General features: G+C 44.1%; 1 protein-coding gene across 1 annotated transcript in view; it reads left to right on the forward strand.

Annotated features, from left to right (window-relative positions):
- Positions 1-25078, forward strand: part of TMOD3 (tropomodulin 3) — a 68224-nt gene that overhangs the window by 10712 nt on the left and 32434 nt on the right. Inside the window, exons 2-3 of the mRNA XM_075532444.1 lie at positions 10612-10793; positions 18252-18408. Coding sequence (XP_075388559.1) covers positions 10665-10793; positions 18252-18408 — 286 coding nt within the window. The 5' untranslated portion in view covers positions 10612-10664. The remainder of the gene's footprint in view (positions 1-10611; positions 10794-18251; positions 18409-25078) is intronic.

Below are 25078 nucleotides of genomic sequence, written 5' to 3' on the forward strand. Positions count from 1 at the left end.
GCAAAGGAATTTACAGATGTAATGAAGAGGGAGGTCGGCCAGGAGGCCCCAAAGCACCCATCCCTTGGCTGTAAATCAGGATGGGCGGTCACTCTTCCCCTTCACTTTCCCCCACCCCCTCCCCATCCTTTCCCTCATTTTCCCGTTTTTAAGCCTGAGCTTTGATCTCTTTGCTTATGGACAAGGGGGCTTCCAAAGTTTGTGGAACAGGGGATTAAAAGAGAATGGAATTTTCCACAGACGTTGTGAAGCCTCCGCCATCTACTTCTGCTTCCTCTACCTAGCTAACTCTCTCTCCCCTGACCACCCACCACGGGCTCTGAGCTTCCCTAGCACTAGTTGCCTGTCCCGCCCTTCTGGTAGTCAATTATATATATGTGCATTTTCCCCAAATAGTATCTTAGTCAAAGTTCTTTTGTCTCAAGGAACACAAACCCACTGAAGCTGGTTTACTAGAAGGTATGGTCCAGCGTTCCATTTGCAGTGGGGTGTTCTGTTGGGGCTGACATGAGCTGAAGCTGGGAAAAAATCACAATGCTAGTAAGAAATGGAAACGTTTCCTTATCGGTTATGCTAAATGTCATTCTCTGGGACGTGTGCAGTGAAGTCTCCTGTGGTCTTTTTAATGGAGTCCCATGTGTGGGGCTGGTAGAATGTAGCATTCCTTGTGGGTATCGGTTACTGTAGACTTGATAACTAAGTAGCCCTATACTTTTGTGTTTTAGTTACAGCAGTTTCATTTTCCTTCTCGCTTGCCTTTATCGGTGGCTTCTTGGTGTCAGTTAATTTACCCCTGTTGTTCGCGGTAACATAGAACTAAGGATATGGTAGAAATGGAGTATTTTAAAGGGACATGAATTTTAGGATCAGGTTAAAACCTCCCATCTACAACTAAGCACTTTACCTGTCCTTGGTCAGAGTCTTCACCCTTTCTGAGCCTCTTTCTTCCTGTGGGATATGTGGCCAGTAATAGTTTGCAGCATTATTGGGAGGAGGTGTAGGTGGTAAAATGCCTGCCACACAGCCGCAATGCCAATTGATTTTTCTTTTTGTCCTCATTATGTGTAGATCCCTTTGTTATGATCCCTTTGCTAGTCTGAGAAACTCATCCATGAAAGAAACGTGTTCCTAAGATGTAGTCACAATACGGGCAGTTTTATTCTATCGCTTGAAAATAGTATTTACTGCTGGTATCTTCATTGTTCATTTTAAAATTATTATCTACTTTTTGCTGCTCATACCCATCTCTCCACAACCCCGGCTCCCTTTCCTGCACCAGCTGAAGCAGCTCTCTACTTCTCTGCGGCTCTCTCCCTCTCTCTCCCTTGCTATCAAAGGAAAAATGTCCTCTAGGCCTCCTTTAAAGGCATATGCCAAATGGCCTTATGACTTGGGGGCCAGTCAGCGGAACTTCCTGGTCAGGAGCAATGGTTTCCAAGGCTTCCCTTCTTCCAGCAGGGCTGCTCTTGTCCAACTGTCCTCCGCCTGGACTAGTAATTCGGTGTTTTCTTTCTACCCAACCGTCTTCCCATTTCTGCATTCCCGCACGGTTCTCTCTAGCTGTGGTTATCATTGTTGGCGGTTGCATGTGGTTTGGTTTTAATTGTCTTCATGTAGTTAATAGATTTTATGTTTTAGAGCATTTACAGAAAAATGGCTTAGAAACTGAAGGGCACCTCCATCTTCCCACCCCTCAGACTCCCCTGCCGCACCCCCACCCCAATACTCTTCCTCCTATTGACACCTTGCATTCATTGGTGCGTTTGTTACAGTCGATGAACCAACGTCGATACATTGTTACTAGTCAAAGCCCATAGTTGACATTAGGGTCGCTTTTGTGTTGTGCAGTTCAGTGGGTTTTGATAAAGGCCTGATGCTCTGTGCGGTGCACGCTCACAGTATGATGGGGTAGGTTCGGAAGGGTTGTTGAAGAAAATTGCACATCCCATTGTAGGAAACAAGTGAGGCAAATTTAATAACATGTATTTAATTTTACATTTAGTCCTGTGATTTAATAATGTGGAAATTCATATTTTAATAAAAGATTTCGCACTTACTATGAAAATCAATGGGAAAGCTATAGAAATTTGCTTTATTTGCTAAGTTTTCAGGAAAACATTTATTAATATCATCCTACCACTTTAATTTCTTTTTACTTCATACAGTACATGCTCAACACCTTTGGCCCAGGTCTAACTCAGCTATTTACTTTTTCATTGTTTATCGTCTCGTGGTGTTTCAAGCCCCGTTCCTGAGCTATTTCATTTTCATTTGTTCTCGTGCTTATATAGCATGATTCAGCTTTCAGGTTTGGGGCACCTGCTGTGTTCATCTTGGCCAGGTTGAGCATAAGTTAGTGTGTGGGTTCCTTGCAATCATAGGCCACAGGGAAGACCTGAGTTCATCGAGCCCATTCCTTGCCCTGCTTCTCCCCTGTTGGCCGTGGGAGTGAGGGGCTGAGGCAGAGTTTGTGCTCAGCGGGGAGAGGCCGTGTTTGATTTGCAGTGTGTCACAGAGATGTGGCAGTCAGGGGTAGGGCAGGTGCCCTGTTTTGGCTGTCCTGCTTCTAGCCCGGAGAGCTGAGAAGTAAAGCAGCTGCTTGAAGCCACCGGGCCCGTAAGTACCTTCCATCTACTGACCCTTGCTCAGTGCGGGACGCCCAGTGCTAGGCCTTTGCTCCCAGAGCATTATGGCATTCCCTATGGGTTTGCTTGTTTGTTTTTCCTGCTTGTCTCTGTGGTGATGGACTGGATTCTGTTTGATATCTAAGTGTGTCAGAGTGTGTTAACATCTGAACGAAGGCCTCTACTCAGGCAATGTAGCAAAAATAAGGAGTTTGAGTTTATAATCTAATGAAAATTTAAACATTTCTTTTTATTACTGAAGATTTTCTTGTAAAAGCTTGAAAACTTACTACTTATCCCCATTACAATCCAACCAGACCCACCATTCCTTACATATAAATAAAAAAATAGACTCATATGAGAAACAACAGATTTTATAAGAAAGAAGAGAGATTGTTGATTCAATAACAAAATCCAATATAGAAGGATTTAAAAAAACTTAATAGGGTGAGATTGGATATGAGGTTACTTTTTATTTTAGACATTTACTTACTGTCTGAAATCTTTAGACAAAGCAGGATATCATTTTATAATTCATTGGCACAAAACAAGTAGCGGTGGTGACTGCATTTTGGTTTTACATATTCTTTATCATTCATGAAGAGACTCTTCATTTAAAGAAATATTCCTGTTGACAGACTCCACAGCTTGTGGACTTATTTTGGCGTTTAGTTGTGGCAGTCCCTTAGAGCACTTTCTCCTATGTTTTAGCAAAACCTTGCCTTTTAAAAATCTCTAGAAAGTCGGGTAGCTTTTGTACAAAATGCTTTTGTGCCATATTCAGCATTAATCAGCGGGCCTTCTGATTAATGACAACCATGAACACCTTCATCTAAGCCAGTGGTTCTCAACCTTCCTAATGCCTTGACCCTTTAATACAGTTCCTCATGTTTTGGTGACCCCCCAACCATAAAATTATTTTCATTGTTACTTCTTAACTGTAATTTTGCTACTGTTAGGAATCGGGCGACCCCTGTGAGAGGGTCGTTCGATGCCCCCCCCCCAAAAAAAAAAGGAGTCGCGACCCACAGGTTTTGAACTGCTGATCTGAGTGCTTTGTGCTGTAAACGAATTGATTTCTGCCAGCACAGCCTCCTCCCTGGGAAAGGGGGTGGGGAGGATGTTTGCATACATGCATTTTCGGTTGAACACACATGTGCTTCTTACTCTTCATTGTAACAATTGTTGACCCTGAGCAGAATAGATCATTGCTAGAAGTTCGCGTTCACACCCATAAATGTGAAATGGTGTGAAGACATGATAGAAAGAGAGATGGTGCCATGATGGCTTCTTGTCACCGCACTGGTTGGGCCATAATACACTTAGGAGGAAAAGTGGCAGGAAGGGGGCATCCAGAGGGACAGCCAGATTCACTTCTGCAGTTTAACCAACTCTACCAGAAACCACTTTTGTAATTGGAGAGACAGCAACGGCATATCCAAAGAAACGTTCTGAATATTAGCTTTTAAAAATGTTTAGTATAGGAACTTGACAACCATCAAGGAGTGGCTGGGAGCAGAATGAGTCCTCAGACCCAGAGTACCTGTGCTGATAGACCCAGGAGAAGGTCATGCTACAAGACCCAGAGCTCGCCAGACGTTGACCGAAACAAGGACCTTCCTGAGAGCCGACAGAGAAAGTGTTACTCTAGAGGGCCAGCACCCTGCATTTGGACTTCTACTCTCCTAAGCCGTGAGAGAATAAATTCATTAGCTGAAGCCAAAACAAGATTAGGTTGGGAGCTACATTTAACATTTATTTTATGATGGAATATTAGAGTCGCTGTGCCTGGTTATTGCTCTTTGATCCTTGGCAGCTCTTAAATTCTGGTTTCAGAAAACTTTCATCGAGGGGGAAACAACAAGATTCTGCACAAATTTTTTTTTTCCAAATTCTCCTTCCTTCATGTGTCCTGTGCCCCTTTTCCAGCACTGCCCCCCACCCCAGGACAGTACATTCAATGTGGGGGGCACTAAATATACACAGATTTATATTGATATCATGATGAGGAAGTAGAAAAGGAGAATGTTTCTGAAAGTTTATTTTCCGTGAGAACATGAAGCCAAAAATCTGGCCCAAAGCCCAGGGAATTCAGAAGGGATAAAACTGAAGGAAGAAGTTACAGTGAACTTTCTGTTCACTGCATCAAACTCATCTTGCTCTTAGCATGACTTCTGCAGGATGTAGCCTAGTTTATTTTAGGGTCTTGTCTATAGTGCAGTGCTTACTAACTCGGTGGATTAAGAAAATTCTTGCAAGAGGAAGAATGAGTCATAGTGATCCTTCCCTTTGAGGGAGAGAGAGAAGAAAGAAAACCCTCTGCACTTGGACTGAATCCTGCTCTTTAATGGTTGAGCCCGGATAAGCTTCCCCCATAAGCTGCCTCGTATCATATTTGGTTTTGCCCAAAGTATGTTGGTGGAAGACTCTTCGGGTTAGCCAAAAGGGATTAGAGAGCTCTGCACCCTCCTTACTCCAGGGACTTGCTCATATGATGTCATTTCTATTTTAAGGTGTGGTGTTTGTTTCTTTTTAAAATTTCCAGCAACTTCTAGAAAAGTTTCAGTACTTCCTAATCTACACAATCTATTAAACAAACAAACAGAAAGAGGACTGGAAAAACATTTGTTTCTGAGAAACTGGGTAGTCTAAGAGTTATGGATTCATCGGTGGTGAGCACAGAAGTGGGTTCCCCTCTGGCCTGGGTTTGGCTCCCTCTGATGCCACAGCCCTACCAGAAAGAGTAAACAGAGAGTAGGAGAGGGCCAGGGCTGGTTTAGCTGCATTGAGCCAAAAAAGGAAGTAGGGTGCTTATGTTGAAAGCCAGAGTGTCTCCGTCAGGTCCTGTTGAAAGGTGGTTTCTGAAGTGGTATGAGTAACCTGTTGAGTATTTTCGTGTGATAGTCATAGAAATGACCTGGCTGCTTTCTGCTCTAAGCATGCCCTCAGTTACCTGCTGCTTCCAATGGGCTCTCTTCTCTGTCCTGGCGCCAGCGCGCCTTCCTGGGCTGCCTTCAGACTAGATTTCCTTTTCTTTCCTTGTACTTTTCAGATCCTCTGCAGATCACATTATTAAAACCAAACACACAAAAAACCCTCAAAACGGTGTCCTGGTGGTGCCATGGATTAAGCACCAGGCTGGTAGCTGCAAGGTCAGTAGTTCACACTCACCAGTCACTCCTCTGGAGAAAGAGGAGGCTTTCTGCCCCTGTAAAGCTGTAAGGACCAGTCTCCACCACCCTCTGTAGGGGTGCAGGGAGTGGGGATTGACTCGGGGCAGGGGGTTGGGTTTGGGTTGACTTAGAGGTCTCATTTTTTAAAGATTCAAGATGGCATCAGTAGCGATAGCAGGAAAGACAGACTACTTAACTCATACCTGGGTTGGTTAGTTTCCATGGAAATTTTATCCAGAATAATTCATCATCGCTTCCCCAGACTTTGTGCTCCCATATCCGGTTCAGCTCTCGTGTCCCAAGATTACCACAAGCATTATTATTTATTGTACTGTCTTTGTGGTTGCTTTGTACATAGAAGCGAACCTTTTCTTTTTTTAAGTGAACCTTTAAGGACAAAAGGATTTAACATTTAATTGAATTCTAACTTACGTTACTTTAAAAGCAATACAATTTTATATAACTAAAATAGATTGAGTTTCATTTTTTTTAAAGGAAAATATTGTGCATGGTTGCAATGAAGTGAAATGACTTGCTCTGTCTCTTCTGTCCATTCTTTGTAACTTCCACCCAGTGACTGAGCGGGAGCATGCAAAGGAGATGTAGAGGACTCCTAACTTGCAGATTGGTTAGTTTTGTCATCCCACTGGGTATAAAGGTGAGCCGCTTCAGAAACAGGAACAAAGAATCCCGTGACCATTAAGAAAGAAGAGCTGCCGGCAGAGTGCATGTCAGGTCCGAGGCTGAAGTGGTGTAGGCAGCAGAACGACCAGAGGCCAAGACACCCCGGTCAGGAGGAGCTGCTGAGCGCCTTAGGGCATGTGGTAGTTATACAATGGTTTATCAGTTTGAGAAGATTAAGAGTGAGGGGGTGGAGTCTGGCCTGTCAATCAGGCCATAGCCAATGATGCCTCTGTGTGGGCATAATCTTCTCCCGAGGGTTCTGGGAACTCCTATGTTCCTCCTTAGAGGCGGGAGGCACTTTCTTTTGGTTCACTCCCTGGGAGACATTACAGCTGACAAGACACATGGTGCTACCATAGTGCCCTGAGTTGAAGGAACCATGTGGAGACCCCTGCCAGCACTGAGACGCTTACACCACCACTGGGTCCACAAGACTTCCCACCCACAGGCCTGTGATCTTCCTGCTTTCGGCATCATTGCATGTGTTTCATGAATCTGAAGAGGACTTTATAGATTGGCATCTGACTTAGGGGCTAATATCGGACTTCTGGACTTGATCTGGACTGGGCTTTGATGTTTACTCAATGTTCAATTGCTCTTGTATATAAATCTCTTTGTTATACACATATGTGTGTCCATGGGTTTGTTTCTCTGGTCTACCTGGACTAACACAGGGCAGGAAGGAGGCTGCTTTGCCGAGCGGGGTGCCCTCTGGGCATTTATCAGCCGCCCTAAAGGAGCTTTGTTACACTTGCTTGAACAGGACAGAGGCCAAGTGGCCACATGGCTGAGGGACTGAGGACCAGAGAGACACATGACTTTCGGCCTGTCTGAGAAGAGGTACTGCTGTGGACAAAAGTCTGGTGTCCCTTAGGTTTTTTAATCTTAGAGGCTGGAGACCTGTCTGACCTCTGCCTGGTGGCCATCAGTCTTACTGTGGTGTGGGATTCTCCTTCCCCTTATGTAACCACCAGGGTCATATGGGCCCCACACCATTTCTTCACTAGTGCTTTGGACATGGTAGACACTCAGTAAATATTTTGGTTGTAACTAGTGTTATTTAGAATCATACGCTTATTAAAAAGGAAATGACTTTATGAACTATTTGGAATTCCGGAATCTGTTATATATTGTCCATGACAGATTCTCATACTCAGCCTCTGTCTTAGCAATCCCAGGAACAAGTAGATCACTTCTCCATCAAAGAGACTATTCCCCAGACCAGCAAGTGTGAAATTCAAGCCCAACATAGCAAGGGCATTCAGATGCCTTACATGTTAAAATATGTAAGTGGGGAGAACTTATTTTAACATTGGTTCCACATTCAGAAGCGGATCCAAACAAACAAAAGGAATGTTTAATTTTCCAAAACAACTGAAGCCGATGCTCATGAGATTATTGGATGGTGACCCATTCTCTGTTCAAAGATAAGAGGGTTATTTAGATGGGGGAGGGGGGGTTTGATCTAGACTGCTGTTAGCTAATATGTATCAACAGTAAAAGGCTTTTACTGTAAAATGTTCTCGTCTAAATATCTGTGGCACCCTAAAGTGCGGTGAAACTTCTGCTCTGTTCCCGTAGTAAAGAGACAAAGCGTGCTAGTCAGGGAGAAGGGGCCCTGGTGACACTGTGGGGTGGGCCTTGGGCTACTGATCACCAGGTTAGCAGTTCAAACCCACCCACTGCTGCTCCACAGGACAAAGATGAAGCCGTCTGCTCCCGTAAAGATGTACAAGGTCAGAAACCATAGGGAACAGTTCCACTCTGTCTGATAGGGTCACTGTGAGCCAGACAGGACTCAGTGGCAGCGGGTTGAACATTGCTTGCTGGGCACAGTCTCTGGCAGAGGAGACTGCTCTGATGTAGGGTTTTGGGGAAGCATGAAATTTAGGGATTGGCAAAGTATCAGTCTGGGAGTGAGTTGGCATCACCGGTAGAAACACTGTTATTAGATGATTGGTTGGCTTGTGCTCAGAGGAATATGTCTGTCTGTCTGCTGCTGATTGGCCAATGTTCAGAAGCGAGGGGCTGGCAAACTACAGTCAGTCCAGCGAGGCAGTAGCAGTGAAAATGAAACCACACCATGGCAAAGCCCCGCCGACTTTGGGGACAACTGTAACAGAGCTCGTCAGTCTGTGAGCGGACGAGCTAGATGCTGCCAGAGTGTGATTCCTGCTTGTCAGAATGTGTGAGGTGAGCTCCTGTACGGCCGTGGTTCTCAACATGCAGCTCCTGGACAAGCAGCAGCAGCAGCAGCCCGCACTGCCTGGGAGCTGGTTAGAAGTGCACGGGGTGGGGGTCGAGGGGGAGGGGGGAGAAGGCGAGGCTTCCTACTCTGGAGAAGAGTTACCCTATTGGGGGGGCAGGGGGGGACACTAGGAGTCGAAATCCACTCACTGGCCATGAGTGCAGGACCCCTGCCCTGACCTTCTCCACCAGAAGCTCTGGTCTCAGGGCCAACCACTCTGTATTTGAACAAGCCCTCTGGGTAATTCTTTAGACCTTGGGGACCTCTGCCCTATAAATTTACTTAAGGTAAAGAATTAAACAGCCTAAACATGCCTGAATTAGTTTTCCCCCTATTTTTCCTTAAGAACTGTTTAACTTACATGACCAAATTTACTTAACAGCAAAGTGTTTCGTTTTTTAAATTTTGGTATTGTTGGTGGTCGTCTTCATGACTATAAAACCGTTTGGTGTAAAAAATGATTCCTGTACTCTTGCATAAATTATTTTATGACTTTTCATGAAACATTTTACATTATGAAACAAAGTTTTAAAAATCATTTTATTGGGGACTTGTACAACTGTTACTGCAATCCATCCATCCATCCATTGCATCAATCACATTGAAACAAATAATTGTGAAACATGTTACATACGAAACATTTTTGGTCGCTTTCAAAACAAATTATTTTGAAACATCTTACAGATGAACCATTATAAGTTAATTTGCTTTATGAAACATATTTTACACTAGTTTGAGAAATTGAAAGAGTTCCTGTGGACACAGTATACATTTAAAATATTTTCCCAGCACACTGGTTTCAACTCATCACAGGTCAGACTTTGTCCCAGTAGACAGTTGTCAAGTGACAAGCAAGAGAGAGAAGCCTATCTCATCCTCAGGCCAGGAAGAGAAGCAGGCACCGCTTCCCGAGCCATCAACCTCCCCTCCCCTCTTCTCCCCTCCCCTCTCTGAGGGGCTCCTAAGCTGCTGCTCTGTCATCCAATTGGAGCATCATCAGCATACAGATAGTCTTCAGTGAAGGAAGAGGGCGCTGAGGGAAAGTACAGTCAAATTGGAGAAACTGAACCTGTGGTCAGGCGGAAGCGGAACCACCTGACGGAAGATCGTTGGCCCGTTGGGAAATGTGTGAGCATCATTAGCTAGGACGCTAGGACGCACACCAGCCCGGAGCTGTTTACTGAAGCAGAATGAAGCTGCTGGGAGGCTAGGCATATTCACATAAGTCTTCCTGGCTCTTGGCAAAAGTCCCAGATCTGAGTGTAAAGGAGAAGCCTTCTCCGTTGCCTTGAAAAGAAAAAGTGGAAACATGCTAAAGCAGTCAATCCTTTAATTTTATGTGAAACCATTTAGGAAGGTTTCACTGTAGGCTGTACCATAGTTACCTAGTGCGAAAGTGAAAAGAGATGGAACAGATTTGTTACATGTGCAAGCAACAAATATTATTGTCCTGGATATGTTAAGAGCATCTGTGTATCAGTAAGAAAAACAGCTCAGTATAAACGTGGGCAATAGACTGTTCTGTAAGTGTCACTATTGGCTAAGGAACATCAGAATTTCAGCAAAATGTAAATTATAACCACAGTGAAATATAGCAAAGCCTGGAACGGCATTGATGGAAATTATTTTACTTTAGCATTTTTGCTTGTAAAACTCAAGACATTCTAAATTCTGTCAAGTAGCTGGTTTGATGGATTTGGATTTTTACCTGTTTCTTTTTTGTCAACAAAAGATAATGATCCATAAATAGTAATAAAGTGTAAATGATGGCCAATTATATGATTCGTGGAAATAACATTTGATCTAATCAAACAGCGGACCGTAGGGTGGAACTGATGTAATTTATAAAACTATATTGTGTGTTTTTTCCTTTTCCCAATAGCATCGCGTCTTGTGCAGAATATAGCAAAAGCTAGGTGACGTTCTACGTTCCCAATGATGGCACTGCCGTTCCGGAAGGATTTGGAAAAGTACAAGGACCTTGACGAAGATGAGCTCCTGGGCAGCCTGTCGGAAGTGGAACTGAAGCAACTGGAGACGGTTCTTGATGATCTCGACCCTGAGGTAGGCACTGAATAGCCCGGAGACACCAAACAACTTTTGACACCCTGCGCAGCAAAGCAGCGTTTTTCTCAGAACTTTGCCCTGCCTGGCACTGCCCATTCGCCTGGGCTCCAGTGACCCTGCTTCGCTTTCCCTCCAGCCCTCTCAGCTCTCTCTTGACCAGGCTGTGCTAAGCGATCTTCTCCAGCATCCTCATGTTCAAACGGCTCCTGAGACGTGCTCTCCTCTGAGAAGCTTGTCTCCTTAAGGAACTTGCTGAGAAACATGTTTGCGGTGGCATTCAGGAAGTAATTGGCTGTTTTCTATATGACAATCTCTGTGCTTCTTCAGAGCTTCTGTTACCAGACTGGCTTCAGGAGGAAGTGCCGACAGAAGGTCCTTCATGACCTAGACCTATTCCTTACCTTGCTGAAAGATACGGACCAAACGGAATCCTTTCCTGGTCTTAGTAGGTTTTCGGCAGTACTGCTGCCTGCCGTGGTGCAGGCTTGAATACGTGGTTTAATATAGAGAAAGTGATTTTGTTTGTCTTCAAATTATACAAGGTTGAGAGAGACAGAGGCTTAATGGTTATGATTGCTTAACCTAAAGGCAGTGGTAGCCTGCTAGGCTCCCTTACTGGACCACATTTCTTTATGCTGGGACATGGGTTTTTAGTGTCTTAAGGAGCCTCGGTGGTGCTGTGGATTAATCAGTGGGGTACTAACCACGTTGACAGTTCAAATCCTCTGATTGCTCTGGGGAAGGAAAATGATGTTGTCTGCTCCCATCTACTTTCTGAACCTCAAATATAAAGTCACTGAGTTAAAATTGACTTAGTGACAGGAGATTTTTTTTTAAACATTTTATTAGGGGCTCATACAACTCTTTTCACAATCCATACATATACATACATCAATTCTATAAAGCACATTTGCACATTTCCTGCCCCAATCATTCTCAAAGCATTTGCTCTCCACTTAAGCCCTTTGCATCAGGTCCTCTTTTTTTTCCCTCCCTCCCCGCTCCCCCCTCCCTCATGTGCCCTTGGTAATTTATACATTGCTATTTTGTCATATCTTGCCCTATCCGGAGTCTCCCTTCCCCCCCTTCTCTGCCGTCCATCTCCCAGGGAGGAGGTCACATGTGGATCCTTGTAATCAGTTCCTCCTTTCCAACCCACTCACCCTACACTCTCCCAGCATCGCCCCTCACACCCTTGGTCCTGAAGGTATCATCCACCCTGGATTCCCTGTGCCTCCAGCCCTCATATGTACCAGTGTACAACCTCTGCCCTATCTAGCCCTGCAAGGTAGAATTCAGATCATGGTAGTTGGGGGGAGGAAGAATCCAGGATCTGGGGGAAAGCTGTGTTCTTCATCGGTACTACCTCGCACCCTGACTGACCCATCTCCTCTCCGAAACCCCTCTATGAGGGGATCTCCAGTGGCCAACACTTGGGCCTTGGGTCTCCACTCTGCACTTCCCCCTTCATTCAATATGGTGTGTGTATATATATATGGTGTGTGTATATATGTATATATATATACATACACATACATACATATACATACACACACATATATATACATACATATATCATTTTTTTGCATGATGCCTTATACCTGGTCCCTTTGACACCTCATGATCGCACTGGCTGGTGTGCTTCTTCCATGTGGGCTTTTTTGCTTCTGAGCTAGATGGTTCCTTGTTCACCTTCAAGCCTTTAAGACCCCAGACACTATCTCCTTTGATAGCCAGGCACCATCAGCTTTCTTCACCACATTTGCTTATGCACCCATTTGTCTTCAGCGATCCTATCATGGAGGTGTGCAGCCAATTATATGATTTTTTGTTCTTTGATGCCTGATAACTAATCCCTTCGGGACCACTGGATCACACAGGCTGGTGTGTTCTTCCATGTGGACTTTGTTGCTTCTGAGCTAGATGGCCACTTGTGTATCTTCAAGCCTTTAAGACCCCAGTCACTATCTCTTTTGATAGCCGGGCACCATCTGCTTTCTTCACCACATTTACTTGTTCACCCACTTTGGCTTCAGCAGTTGTGTCGGGAGAGTGAGCATCATAGAGTTCCAATTTAATAAAAGAAAGTATTCATGCATTGAGGGAGTGTTTGAGTAGAGGCCCAAGGTCCCTCCGCCACCTTAATACTTAACCTATAAATATAGACACATAGATCTATTTCCCCATCCTCCTATATATATTTGCATGTGCATGTCTTTGTCTAGACCTCCATGAATGCCCTTTGACTCTAGCTCTTTTCTCCATCTCCCTTGACTTTCCTCCTGCCCTACTACCATGCTCCGTCACCACCTGGGCTACAGCTATACCTCTTCTTTACGCAACCTTACCCTTGATCATTCCCCACCAGGCCTGCCACTCCCCCCCTCTACCATTTTGGGTCCCATGTTGTTCCCTTGTCCCTGGGTTTGTTAACACCACTTCCTTACCCCCCCTACTCCCCCCCCCCAGTCCCCCCGGAACTGTCGGTCCCGTTGTTTTTCCTCCAGATAGTTCATCCAGCCTGTCCTATTCAGACAGACCTGTGGAGACACTAACATGCACGAAAACTAGACAGAGGAAAACAAAGCAACAGTATACAACCAGACAACAAAACAACAAAAACAATCCACTGCCAAAGAACAAAACAAAACACTTCACAAAAGAAAAGCTTGTAGTTAGTTCAGGGATCATTTGCTGGCCCTTAGGAGTGTTTTCCAGTCCAGTCTGTTGGGGCACCACGCCCTGGCCCCAAAGTCCACTTTCAGCATTCCCTGGGGACCTTGCCACTCCATTCCCTTGCTGTTCCGCTGCACTCCCCCAGTGCTTTGCCTCAGTGTGGTGGGATCAGGTCAGGTGCAATTCCCACAGTGTGTCTCCCGTGCTGTCCCATGTATCGCCCTTAGTCACTGATTGGCATCATTTCTCATAGTGGGGCAAGCCATGTTGTTCTCTCTGTGGACTCGCTGCTCACGGCCTGGTGGGCCAGGCTGTGTTCCACTCTCTCCTCCTGCCCCTTCATCTGCTCCTGTGTGCTCTGATCAGATATGTCCATCTCCCGGAGCTGCAGAGTCAATGTCATCCTTTGGAACAAATTCTTTTCGGGGGAGGGGCAGGAATCCACTTAATTTATGGTGCTGGGGCCAGCCTCCCAGACCTCTCCACTGGTTCCCTACTCCATAGTGGCAGGAGATTTTTAAGTAGATCCATAAACTTATTATTTATAACGTGTATTATAAAACTGTTTGTTACACATTTATATTTTGCGTGCGTGAGAGAGAGAGAGAGCGTGAGCGAGTGCACAGTTACACTCCTGAGCATTACTTTAGCACCTGGCTGCTGCGCCTGTACCTCGGATCAAGTTCCTTTTGCATAGCTGCCACCGAGAGGACAAGTTCCCAGTATCACAGGACAGCTAGGTCTGGAGGATAACTCAGGGGGTGTCGGGTCATGCTGCAGCAGTCGCTTCCACAGGCAATTCAGCTGCAAGCCTGCTAGAATCAGATGGTTTTTTATTTGGATGGAACTTGAGTTCATCCTGTCAAGTGTTTTCAAATTCTATACTGTCAGCACTTTAGGCAGACACTTCTGTTGTGAAGGGCAGTCCTGTGCATTGTAAGACATTTCGCACTGCCCCTGGGCCTGTGTGTGCCACACACCAGTAGCACACCTCTATCTGGGACAAGCACGGTGTTCCCTAGGGGACAACCCCTCTGGTTAAGAGCCACTCGTTCAGTCCCTTTTTTTCTATCTTACAGATGAAAATCAAATTAGGTAACTTGCCTTACACACTACAATCAGGGAAAGTACAAAGACTAGATAGTGGCCTTCTATTAAAGGACCATGAGTCTTTTATTAACTCTGGTCCTGTATGAATACTAAATATGATGCCGGGATTCTCTTACTTGCAAGTCCCCATCGGGGATGCGGCTACATCTCATGTACCTGGGACATGTTAGCAGGAGGGACCCGTCCCTGGAGAAGGCGGTCAGACTCTGGTCGGTGAAGGAGAAGCAGGGCCCCCAGTGAGATGAACTGACCCAGTGGCTCAGGCTCCATTCAGTGTATTTTCTCAGAGCAGCAATCCCCAAACGACAGCTGGGGGAAATTCTATGCTTTTGTTTCCACAACTAGGAGTATATTGCTAAAACAAAATCCGACTGCATAGAAGAAAGATGTAATTGTTACTGGCAGCCATTTTAATGGGAGCTTTATCTTTATGTTACATCATTAGGATTCACTAGGTCACTTGAGAATAAGCTTTTAGTGAAGCTTGAGTCACAGATTGATAACTCTAAAATCTGTCAGCTTGCTTATTTCTGGTCAAAGACTATATTGAAACACATCACTTTCAAGCTGTGTGCCTCCCTTGGGTTGCCTAGGTCAGAGTGAATAGTGCACCTCTCTCTCTCGCCACTGCTGGAGCCCAGATGGTAAAGTGGGTTTTCATATCAAGCTGTTAACCGCAAGGTCAGCAGTTCAAACCCACCGCAGGAGAAATACGCGACTTCTTGTTCCTGTGAAGATTTACCCACTCAGAAACCCAAAGGGGCCATTCTTCTCTGTCCGTCAGAGTCCGAGCCAGCCCAGTGGGTTTGGTTCCTCATCACTTCCAGAAAATAGCAGTACAGACATGCAAGCCATATTGATAGCGAAGGAAAGTAAATTTGAGTAATTTATCTTAGTGCGCTTATTTCTTGTAACATATTCTGAAATCTTTGCTCACATATTTGGAGGGCACCTATAAGCTATCCAAAGTTTAGGGATACAGCAATGAGCCAGATGAGCATGGCTTTTGAGGAGTGCAAGGTCAAAGAGCGAGCAGTAAAGGAGGGGTGCGCAGTCCAGGAAAGGTGAGCCGGGTGCAGGAAGACCATGTAGCGAAGGTACTGTTCAGCGGGGACTAAAAGGCCGTTGTGCTTTAAGTGCATGCGGCTGGGGTAGTGCTGTGAGATGTGGCTGGAACAGTGGTTCTCAACCCGTGGGTGGAAAGGGTCTCGGCGTTAGGAAGGCTGAGAGCCGCTGGGCTAGACTAACCTGTGGGAGTAGGGGTGAAGAGCCTCAGGCCAGTGATGGGGAGGGGCGGGTGGTTGGTAGGCTAAGGTCATAGCTCAGTCGGGCTCTATCAGAGCTTTGGGGCCAACATGGTGACAGTTGAGATGGAGAAAAGTTAAACAGATCAGTGAAGGTGTTTTGGTTTTGTGTTTTATGAAGTGAAAATGGATCGGACTTGATTGGGGATGGAGTCTTACCATGTAGTTCTTTTCTCCGTTTCAAAATTTGAAGGTAGACATCTTGTTTCTTTTCTGTATCCCTCTAGGGCAGTGGTTCTCAACCTCCCTAATGCTGCGACCCTTTAATACAGTTCCTCATGTTGTGGGGACCCCCAACCATTAAATTATTTTCGTTGCTACTTAATAATTGTAATTTTGCTACTGTTATGAATCAGGCAACCCCGGTGAAAGGGTTGTCCAGCCCCCAAAGGGGTCGCGACCCACAGGTTGAGAACCACTGCTCTAGACAGTTTTGTGTTAAAAAAAATTCTCGGGTGATCTTTTTTTTTTTTGTCTTTAAAAGTGAGCCTTCTGTACAAGAGGTACCATTTTTACTTAAAAGAGTGCACAAAGATGAACCTAGGAAAATTATTCATAGATCTTGGCAAATCATCAAGTTGAAGAACTATATTTCCTAGTTACAAAATGATTATTTCCATAGTAAACTGAGTATTCCCTGTTATCTGTGTCCATACAAGATCACCTTCTAATAATGAAAAGTTACCGAATGCCTTCTGCCACCAGGAAGTTCAATATGGCTGCCAACATTGAGAGGGGTTGCGTAAGAGGGTTAGCCCTTTTGTGTGCCTGCTGCTGGCTGCCTCGTGTTTTCAAAGCAAACGAATATTCAGGAATACTGAGGCAAGGCAGTTTTTGGTCTTTGGTCATTTGTGGTGATAATTTACTCTATAGGAATTAATACCAAACTAGTCCCAAATGTTGAAAAATGTTGCAAAAGTCTGACTCTTGCAAGATGATTGCCTGCTCCATCTTTCCCCCACTCCTCCTTTGAGTGTATTTCTCACCTTTCCTGATCCTGTAAACCAGTGGGTGTCCCATAGAAATCACTACAGTTTGAGGAAATGCCTCAGATGTTGTGGTGGGATCAGTTCCGTCTATCGTCCAAAGTCAGGCAGGGGTAAGCCAGATGCTGGGGCCAGTGCATGTACTCCACTCTTGCCTCTTTCCGATGATGAGCTCACACCCCTTGCTTCTCAGTGGACTCATCTTATTTGAAGCAGGGAATCTTGTTCACACTGACTTCCAGGTGAACCTGTTAGTATCTTGCCCTACCTTGTTACCAGACCCATGCAGGGAAAGGTCATTTGGTGAGAGTAACATGGTGCAATCAGATTTCACCCAAATGCCATGCATGTTTTACCCTGGACTGTATTTCATTTATACACACATGACCTGGGGCCTCTGGCACGGTGCTTCCAGGAGGATTGGCCTCTTACTAATTAGTCAGGCTTTCCCCCATGCCACTGCAGAAGCAGTCTCTTTCTCCTGCAGCTGTAGCATAGAATTCCTTAATCCATTGTTAATATTAACTAAGATGCATGAAACAAAGAGTGTGGTCTGATTCCCACCCTCTACTAAGGTCAGAACTCTATCTCCCCCCCTTCCTGTTGGTTAGCAGAGAATGCCCTCCCCAGTGGGACCCCAGCCAAAGGTGGACAACCTCCAGAATTTACCTCTTGCTCCTCCTAGACTTTGCGAAACTTCAGAGTAGGGCTACAGAAGACAACTTAAACCCACCATACCGCATCCCCTCTTCCCATTTGCAGTCCGCCCATGCCCTCGAAAAACTGGGTGCCCACGTGAAAACCCAGGGACAGGCCTCTTGCTCTGAGTATCTTCGAGTGTCCTGGAACATAGTAGCTCATTGACAGTGACAGCTGCTGTGTGTACGTATACAGCCACAGACCTGTAAAAGTCGAGTCTCATTACATTACGTCCAGACACAAATAAGTAAAGATCAACCTCCGTTAGCCCATGTACAGTATACACGTTATTTTTATCAGAAAGCCTTTAGAATAAAATATAATTTTAGTCATTTGTTTCAATGTGTATATTCTTTGGTCATAAAATGATTCTCTTTATGTGCTCCTATGCCAGGCAGTTTATTAAAACTGTATTTTAATTACCATCTCAGAAAATGCAAAGACTACAGGTTGTTCCGTAATAGTAGCATGCTTTCTAAAGAAAGTGTTTATCTGCTGCTTTTAATAATAATTTAAGCAAGTTCGGCCTAATCAAGAACATCATCTAAAATCCTGTAATGAAGTGTTTAATGCTTTGCATTATAGCCTGTGGTCCTTTGTGAGTCTAGTCTGTAACTGCTTGTGAACCCAGTGGCTGGTGTCCTTGGTGGTGGCAGTGACTGATTGGTTCTCTCTGGCAGAACGCCCTCCTGCCCGCAGGGTTCCGACAGAAGAACCAGACGGCAAAGCCGGTCACGGGGCCCTTTGACCGGGAGCACCTCCTTTCCTACCTGGAGAAGGAAGCATTGGAGACGAAGGACAGGGAAGACTATGTACCTTACACTGGAGAAAAAAAAGGTAAGCACAGCATTTTGAAGTTATTATTTGGTATCGAGGTTTTGTTTTGTTTTGTTCATAGGCAGGCCTAGAGAAAGTGTTTTTAATGATCGTCTTAGAGATGGTTACTGTTGATGTAGACGTGGGCTACATATTTTAGACACTTGCCTTACATTCTCCCTCAAGTTGCCCAGTGATGGTTTCTATTCCATTCTGTTACACCCTAGGCTCCCAAACGTACTTGACTTCCCACCCCTTTTTCAGAGAGCGAGCGAGCGAGAGAAAGAGAGAGAGAGCCCAAACCACTCAATGCCCCCACATCAAGTTATAAAACTTTGGTTCTATAAGCTAAATGCAGGCTAAAGTGTAGGTATCTGCTTTTGCAGTCTCCCCTGGCACAGTCCAGCACCCATGGCGGGCAGTAGTGCCCACTCTGTGAAACACTGCATTACACAGTGGATTTATTGAACACCCTGCAGTCCTCTGACAACCCTAAAACTGTGTATAGGTCAAATATTTCATTCTCTGCCACAGAATGCAAATGATACCAAAGTACCACTTACTCCACTCCAGCCCCTGCCTTTACTGTAGAACAGCACAAACCAGCTGGAGCCAAGTTGTGGAAACCTTTTTTTAAAGAGTAGCCTAGAGCCATCCTTAGTAGTTAACAGTTATAATCACTCACACTTCCTACTCATTCAGCTCAGGAAATGCTTCTAGGCCAGATCCCTCCCATTGCACTGTGTGGTCTTACATCTCCTCCCAAGAGACTGCCTACACCTGTGTTTATTAGAATCTTATAGTAACAGTCCGCATGGAATAAGTTACTTTTCTTGGGGTAAACAACAAAAAATGCTGTTAATTCAGACATCTGTGGTGGTAGCTCCTGTCTGACTTTTAAGGCCTAGTCAGAAATCAGTGATGAAAGGCATGTAACTGAACTATTGGGCTGCTAACCAGTGTGACCAGCCCTGACTCCAGGGCATCTAGGAGCCCTGGGGGAGAGGTGGTTATGCATGAGGCTGTGGTCCACACGGCCAGCAGTCTGCACAGAGCAGCAGCTCCTCCAGAGAAAGGCTGGACTTTCTAGTCCCACCAACAGTTTCAACCTGAGTCACCATTGGCTTAAGGCAGTGAACTAGGGTAATGGAATTCCTGGGGGCAATCAGGGCAGTCCTGAACATCAGCTCTGCCAGATGCTATCTGCACCTGAATCCTTAGTAGCCCAGGCAGGAGCGGACTCGGGCACTGTGCTCTCTCCTCGTGAGGCTTTGGTGTTTTATTTGGAAAGGAAGCCCTCCTGAAGAAGTTTAGTTAATTTATCATTTTTTAATTTATTTTTTATTATTTTTTAATCATTTCTTTTTAAAATAATTTTATTACTGGGGGCTCGGACAACTCTTATCACAGTCTATCCATCCATCCATTGTGGCAAGTAAGTACATTTGTTGCCATCATCATTCTCAAAACATTGTCTTCTTTCTACTTGAACCCTTGGTATCAGCTCCTCATTATCTCCCCTCCCTCCACGCCCCCTGACCCCTAATTTAGTTTATCTTACCAGACACTTTTGTCACATGATTAGACTCAAAGCTGCAAGGGAAGGTGGAGAATCCAATGGTCTATAGTAGAGGCATTTGAATATATTATGCACATGGGTGACATCAGTCTTTTTTTTAATATATATAAATCTTAACAGCAGACAACCTCCCCCTCCACTGGATCAGCTTGTGGGTTTGAACCGCCAACTTGGTGGTTAATAGCCCAACGCCTAATCCACAGAGCCATTAGGCAGGTCGCTGACATCACTCTTTACAAAAGTGCTGTTACCCCTTGCTCCTCCACTCTCTTTGGTGTCCCCCCCCCCCACTGTCAAGTTTCATTTGAGAATCACACCCTAGCTGCTATTACCATGCCCCTCAGGTTTTTGTGTTAAAAAGGCTAAAACTATACAGAGTGAAGAATCACAAAGATCGGCAAGAGCTTCAGAGCTTTTGTGTTGGTCATAAAAAAAGATTACCAGTTATATTTTGATCTGTATAACGAGGTGATTCTGACTCCTAGTAGCTTATGTGGGACAGAGCAGAACTGTGCTTGGGTTTTCTAGGCTGTCAATCTTAACAGGAGTAGAACGTTCATCTTCTTCCCATAAAGCAGCTGGTGGTTTTCAACGGCTGCCTTTAGAGTTGGCAGCCAAACGAGGAACCCACCCGCCACCAGGGCTCCTTCCAGGACATCCGCACCATCCATACGGAAGGCACAGTGTGAATAGCCATACTCCTGTTTGATACAGAGAGAACACCCTTTTCTCAGAACAAGTCTTGGCGGACCGCCACTTACTATGTGTGCTTCAGGTAGACTCTAGGGATAAATAAGAACAATAAAAAAGTAGAGACAAGAAAGGAAAATATAAGGCAGAGAAACCATGGAATGTGAGGATAAAGGAAGAGAACATAAGAGATAGGAATGAAAACGGCATTTGTCCTATACAGATCCAGGAAAATAAGAAAATATGGAACTAAGAAAATATGGAACGGAGGACATGATAGAGGCAAATAATAAGGAAATATTTTTTTAAAAGTATCAATAAAAAATGTATCTCAGCTATAGTGTAATAGTGTTTGTTGCCTTTTGTATCTTTTCAAAATTGTGAAATTGTCTGCTTTAGGTTTTAGATGTTTAAGAAAGAATGAACAAATATATACTTGGTTCCCTTGGTTTGGGGTCCGGGTTTCATGAAAGATCCCAATTAGTTGACATAATATCATGTTTAGTGCTTCTGTTCTACCCCCTAATCCATTGAGCAGTCCCTCGGTCTCAGAAGCTTGCAAATGGTCATGTGAAGGGTAAGTCTGGGTGTCTGTCCAGGAGCAGTGAGGCAGGAGGACTGTCAGGAATTGGAGAAAGACGCGGAATGGGTGGCTACTTGCCTCCATCAACAACCACTTCCAATGCCTGAAGCCCAGAGGAACTGCACGGTGCCTGGCTCCACCTGGCCACTGTCACTGAATGTGTGAATCCAAGATTTCACTGAAGAATCCTAAAAGGGGGTCAAATACAGCAAAAGATTTCAAATTCTAGTGGACTCACAACTTTCTGGAGCCATGGAAATGGGTGACTCTCTGCAGATTATTATTGCCTGGCCTCATCTTTAAACCTTAAACCACATATTTCCCCTGAAGTTTCCTTAAAACCAAAGCATAGTTTTGCATAACTAATGCGAGTGTCTGATCTTGTAAGCCTTTTGGGATCAAATTAACAGCAGCTCAAAAGAGTCAGAACCTTTGTTTATTGTGGAACAAAGTGTCCCCCAAACACATCTGAGACATGACGCCTGTAGCTTCCCTTCATTAGAATTGACTCCTCTCCTCCTCAAATGTCGACATGTCCTCTCAGTTTTGTACAAGGTATAATTATGAACAGTCACTTTACAAATCATGAAATGTAATAGTTTTCGTATTAGTAACTAATTTATGTATTAGCAGTCAGTGTCCTTGGTCGGATCTTCATAAAACATTGTGAGATGACGGAGAAAGAAATGTTGACGCAGCTTTATCTTAGTCAGTAGCCGAAATCCTGACATGTGCAGTGTTCGGTTTTATTGGGTTTGCCTGTACCTGGGCCACTTTGTAATTCTACCTCCAGAAATAAGGTGTGCCGTTAAGTGAAAGGATAACAAGTGTAATGAATTGTCACTCAGTGTCTATTTGAGGAACTAATCAATTCTAAGATTGATTAATAATTTTCTTTGCTGTTAACAAAATTGATCATCTAAGAAATTTTCAATAATCAATAGTGATTCCTTGGAGTCACCGTTCTGTTCAACAAGAGTCTAGCTTTTAAAATGAAGAACAGTACCTGTGAGTACTGTATCTCCTTTAAGAAGGCATCGGGGTGAGCCCAAGGAGTCAGCATTTTCTCTAAAGCCAAGATGACCTGGCAAGCAGTAGGGGAAACTCGGTTACATCTGCGTAGACGCCATCACATGTACCATTAGCCTCTTAAGAAGTCATGGTTTCCATAGTAAGATGACCAGTCTTCAGCTCTAGTACCTAAAGGCCATATTAACTCTCTGGGCCCAGGAATGGTATAACCATGTCACTCAGTGCTCTGAGCATTTTCCGAGTTATATGCCAAAATCATGTAGTGATTTCTAATCATTGTTTATTTTCATTCCTCTTGTTTTAATTTTTTTAATAATATTTTGTGTTGAGTGATCATTTATGCAGCAAAGTGGGCTAACATTGAACAGTTCTAGGCAACATTGGTCTCTCAACCTCTCGTCGCGTCCATTCTGGGTGTTCATCCATACCTTCCCCTCTTTGCTTTAGAGAAGACGTGACTGTTTGGCTTTTTCTAAAGGAGAGTCGTACTCACTGATGGTCTTCATTGTTTTATGAGACAATCTGTTATTTAGCTCATAGGTGACCTCAGGCTTTTGTTAGAAAATCTCTCTGATTACTCAATCTTATTAGACCAAAATATGGAAGGGGGGGAGAGAAAAAATATGGAAGGCGGAGGAATAAAAAACATGGAAGGGATTAAAAGTATGATTCAGTCATTAGACTCAGCCACTTTCTCAAATGACCGTGAAGTGACCATTCTATCTGGAGGTTAAAAATGACACGGTTGGTTGGCCATGGCAGAAGAGAACCTGATACAACTGGATATAGCACATTTCACAATTTCCTCTATTAACTAAGAGCAAAAACAATATATGTTCCTAGAGCATCTAAAATGTTTTAAAAACACATGACAGACTGAGGATACTTGACAGCTGTGTAGATAACTAGTAACTACATTTCCTGAATTGTAAAATGACCATAACTGTATGTTTCATAAAGCTCAGAGAGCATGTCAACCTCTGCAAAGGAGGAATTAATCCTTATTAAGTGAAGTTCGCGGCGTTATGCCTCAGATGCATTTTGGGGAGCATTGTGTCCAACACTAACAAATGTTGGCCTTTGACTAGAATAAACGGCAATAAAGGCATTAGGCAACTAATAAAGACAAAGTTAACAAAAATTATATGAAAAGATGGTTTTTAATATGCTTACCATATATACTCAAGTATAAGCCGACCCTAGTATCAGCTAAGGCACCTAATTTTACTGCAAAAACTGCATTAAAAATGTGCTGGAAAACTCAGCATATACATGAGTATGTATGGTAAATATGAGGGGGTACCCCCCCAAGAAAACCCAGATTCTCGTGCACCCCCCTCCAAAGCTTTGTATTTAATTTTTTTTTTTAAAGAAACAACCTTGTCACTTTCAGAGTACTCTCCTTTCCACTTAATACATTTGTCAAATCTGCAATTCCATTTTTGGAAACATTTTTCACACTCATCTGTTTGGACGGCTGACAACACCTCCCTCCTTTTTTTCTTCACCTCTTCTAAGTCATCAAAACGCTGTCCTTTCCTGTCCCTCTTCATTCGTTCACCGAGTGAGGTCAGGCGAGTAAAGTGCATGGGGAAGAAGAGGCATGCTTTTTTTTTTTTTTTTGCCAAAAACTGGCACACTGAGATGGCTGTGTGAGCAGATGCATTGTGGTGGTGGCAAAATCAGTCCTCCATCTGCCACAAATCAGGACTGTTTTGTCGTACACTGCTACACGATATTTTCAGTACCTCTAAATGGAAAGCTTGATTAACAGTTTGACCTGGTGTAACAAACTCCAACTGCACTATAAGTTAACATTTCTGTCTGTTTGGGAAATTGGCGGTTGTCCAGAATGAGGTTTGTCATCAATCCACATTTCACCTTTTTTAAAACAAGAAAACCACTCGTACCACTTGAGTTTTAACCATAGCGCTGTCCTTGTAAGCTGTGTTCAACATCACAACAATTTCTGCAGCATTTTCCCCAAGCAGGAAACAAAATTTCACATCTGCACACTGTCCTCTTAAATTGGTCATCACAAAAAACGAGGATGGAGCAACAATGCTTTCATGAAAAAAATTCACTGTGACTGAAAGCACCTTCCCAAGTGATGTCACTGGGTGCACTAACTCAGTATGAGTTGGTGGATGCTTCCCAAGTGGGAACCACGCTACAGAAGCTCTGCTGGGTGGAGCTCTTTGCCATTTTGTGGCGGGTACCCTCTTGTACAGTAGTCTTTACAACTATACCTTTTAAATATAGCTCTAATAAACTCAGAGTATTGTAATATAAAATAACATTGGCAAAGATCAATGGAAATGTTTTTTTTACCTGATTCTACTTGCGTTCAGAATGTTCAAAACCAGTCTATAAGTATTTTTTTAAAGTAAAACAATGTAATTCTAATACATTTTCCTTTTACTGAAAGATATAATGTTAAAATGGTGGCATTGTGTAGCTTTTTACCTTTTCGACCTCTGGTAATTACATAAATGTGTCAATTTTACATTGACACGATTAAGGAGTGAAGGGGTGGAGTTTAGCCTGTCAATCAGGTGGCAGCTTGATGACCTCATTTGGAGACACTAAGGAGATAAATAGCTTTCTTGAGGTGGGGCACGGGCTCACTCCCTGGGAGACATAGCAGCTGACAAGACACCTGGAGCTACGCTAGTGCCCTGAGCTGGAGAAGCCACATGGAGACCCCTGCCAGCACTGAGATGCTTACAGCTCCACTGGATCCACAAGACTTTCCACCCACTGACCTGTGATCTTCCTGCATTCAGCGTCATCATCACATCTTTTGT

Source organism: Tenrec ecaudatus, chromosome 14 (genome assembly GCF_050624435.1).
Source record: "Tenrec ecaudatus isolate mTenEca1 chromosome 14, mTenEca1.hap1, whole genome shotgun sequence".
NCBI lineage: Eukaryota > Metazoa > Chordata > Mammalia > Afrosoricida > Tenrecidae > Tenrec > Tenrec ecaudatus.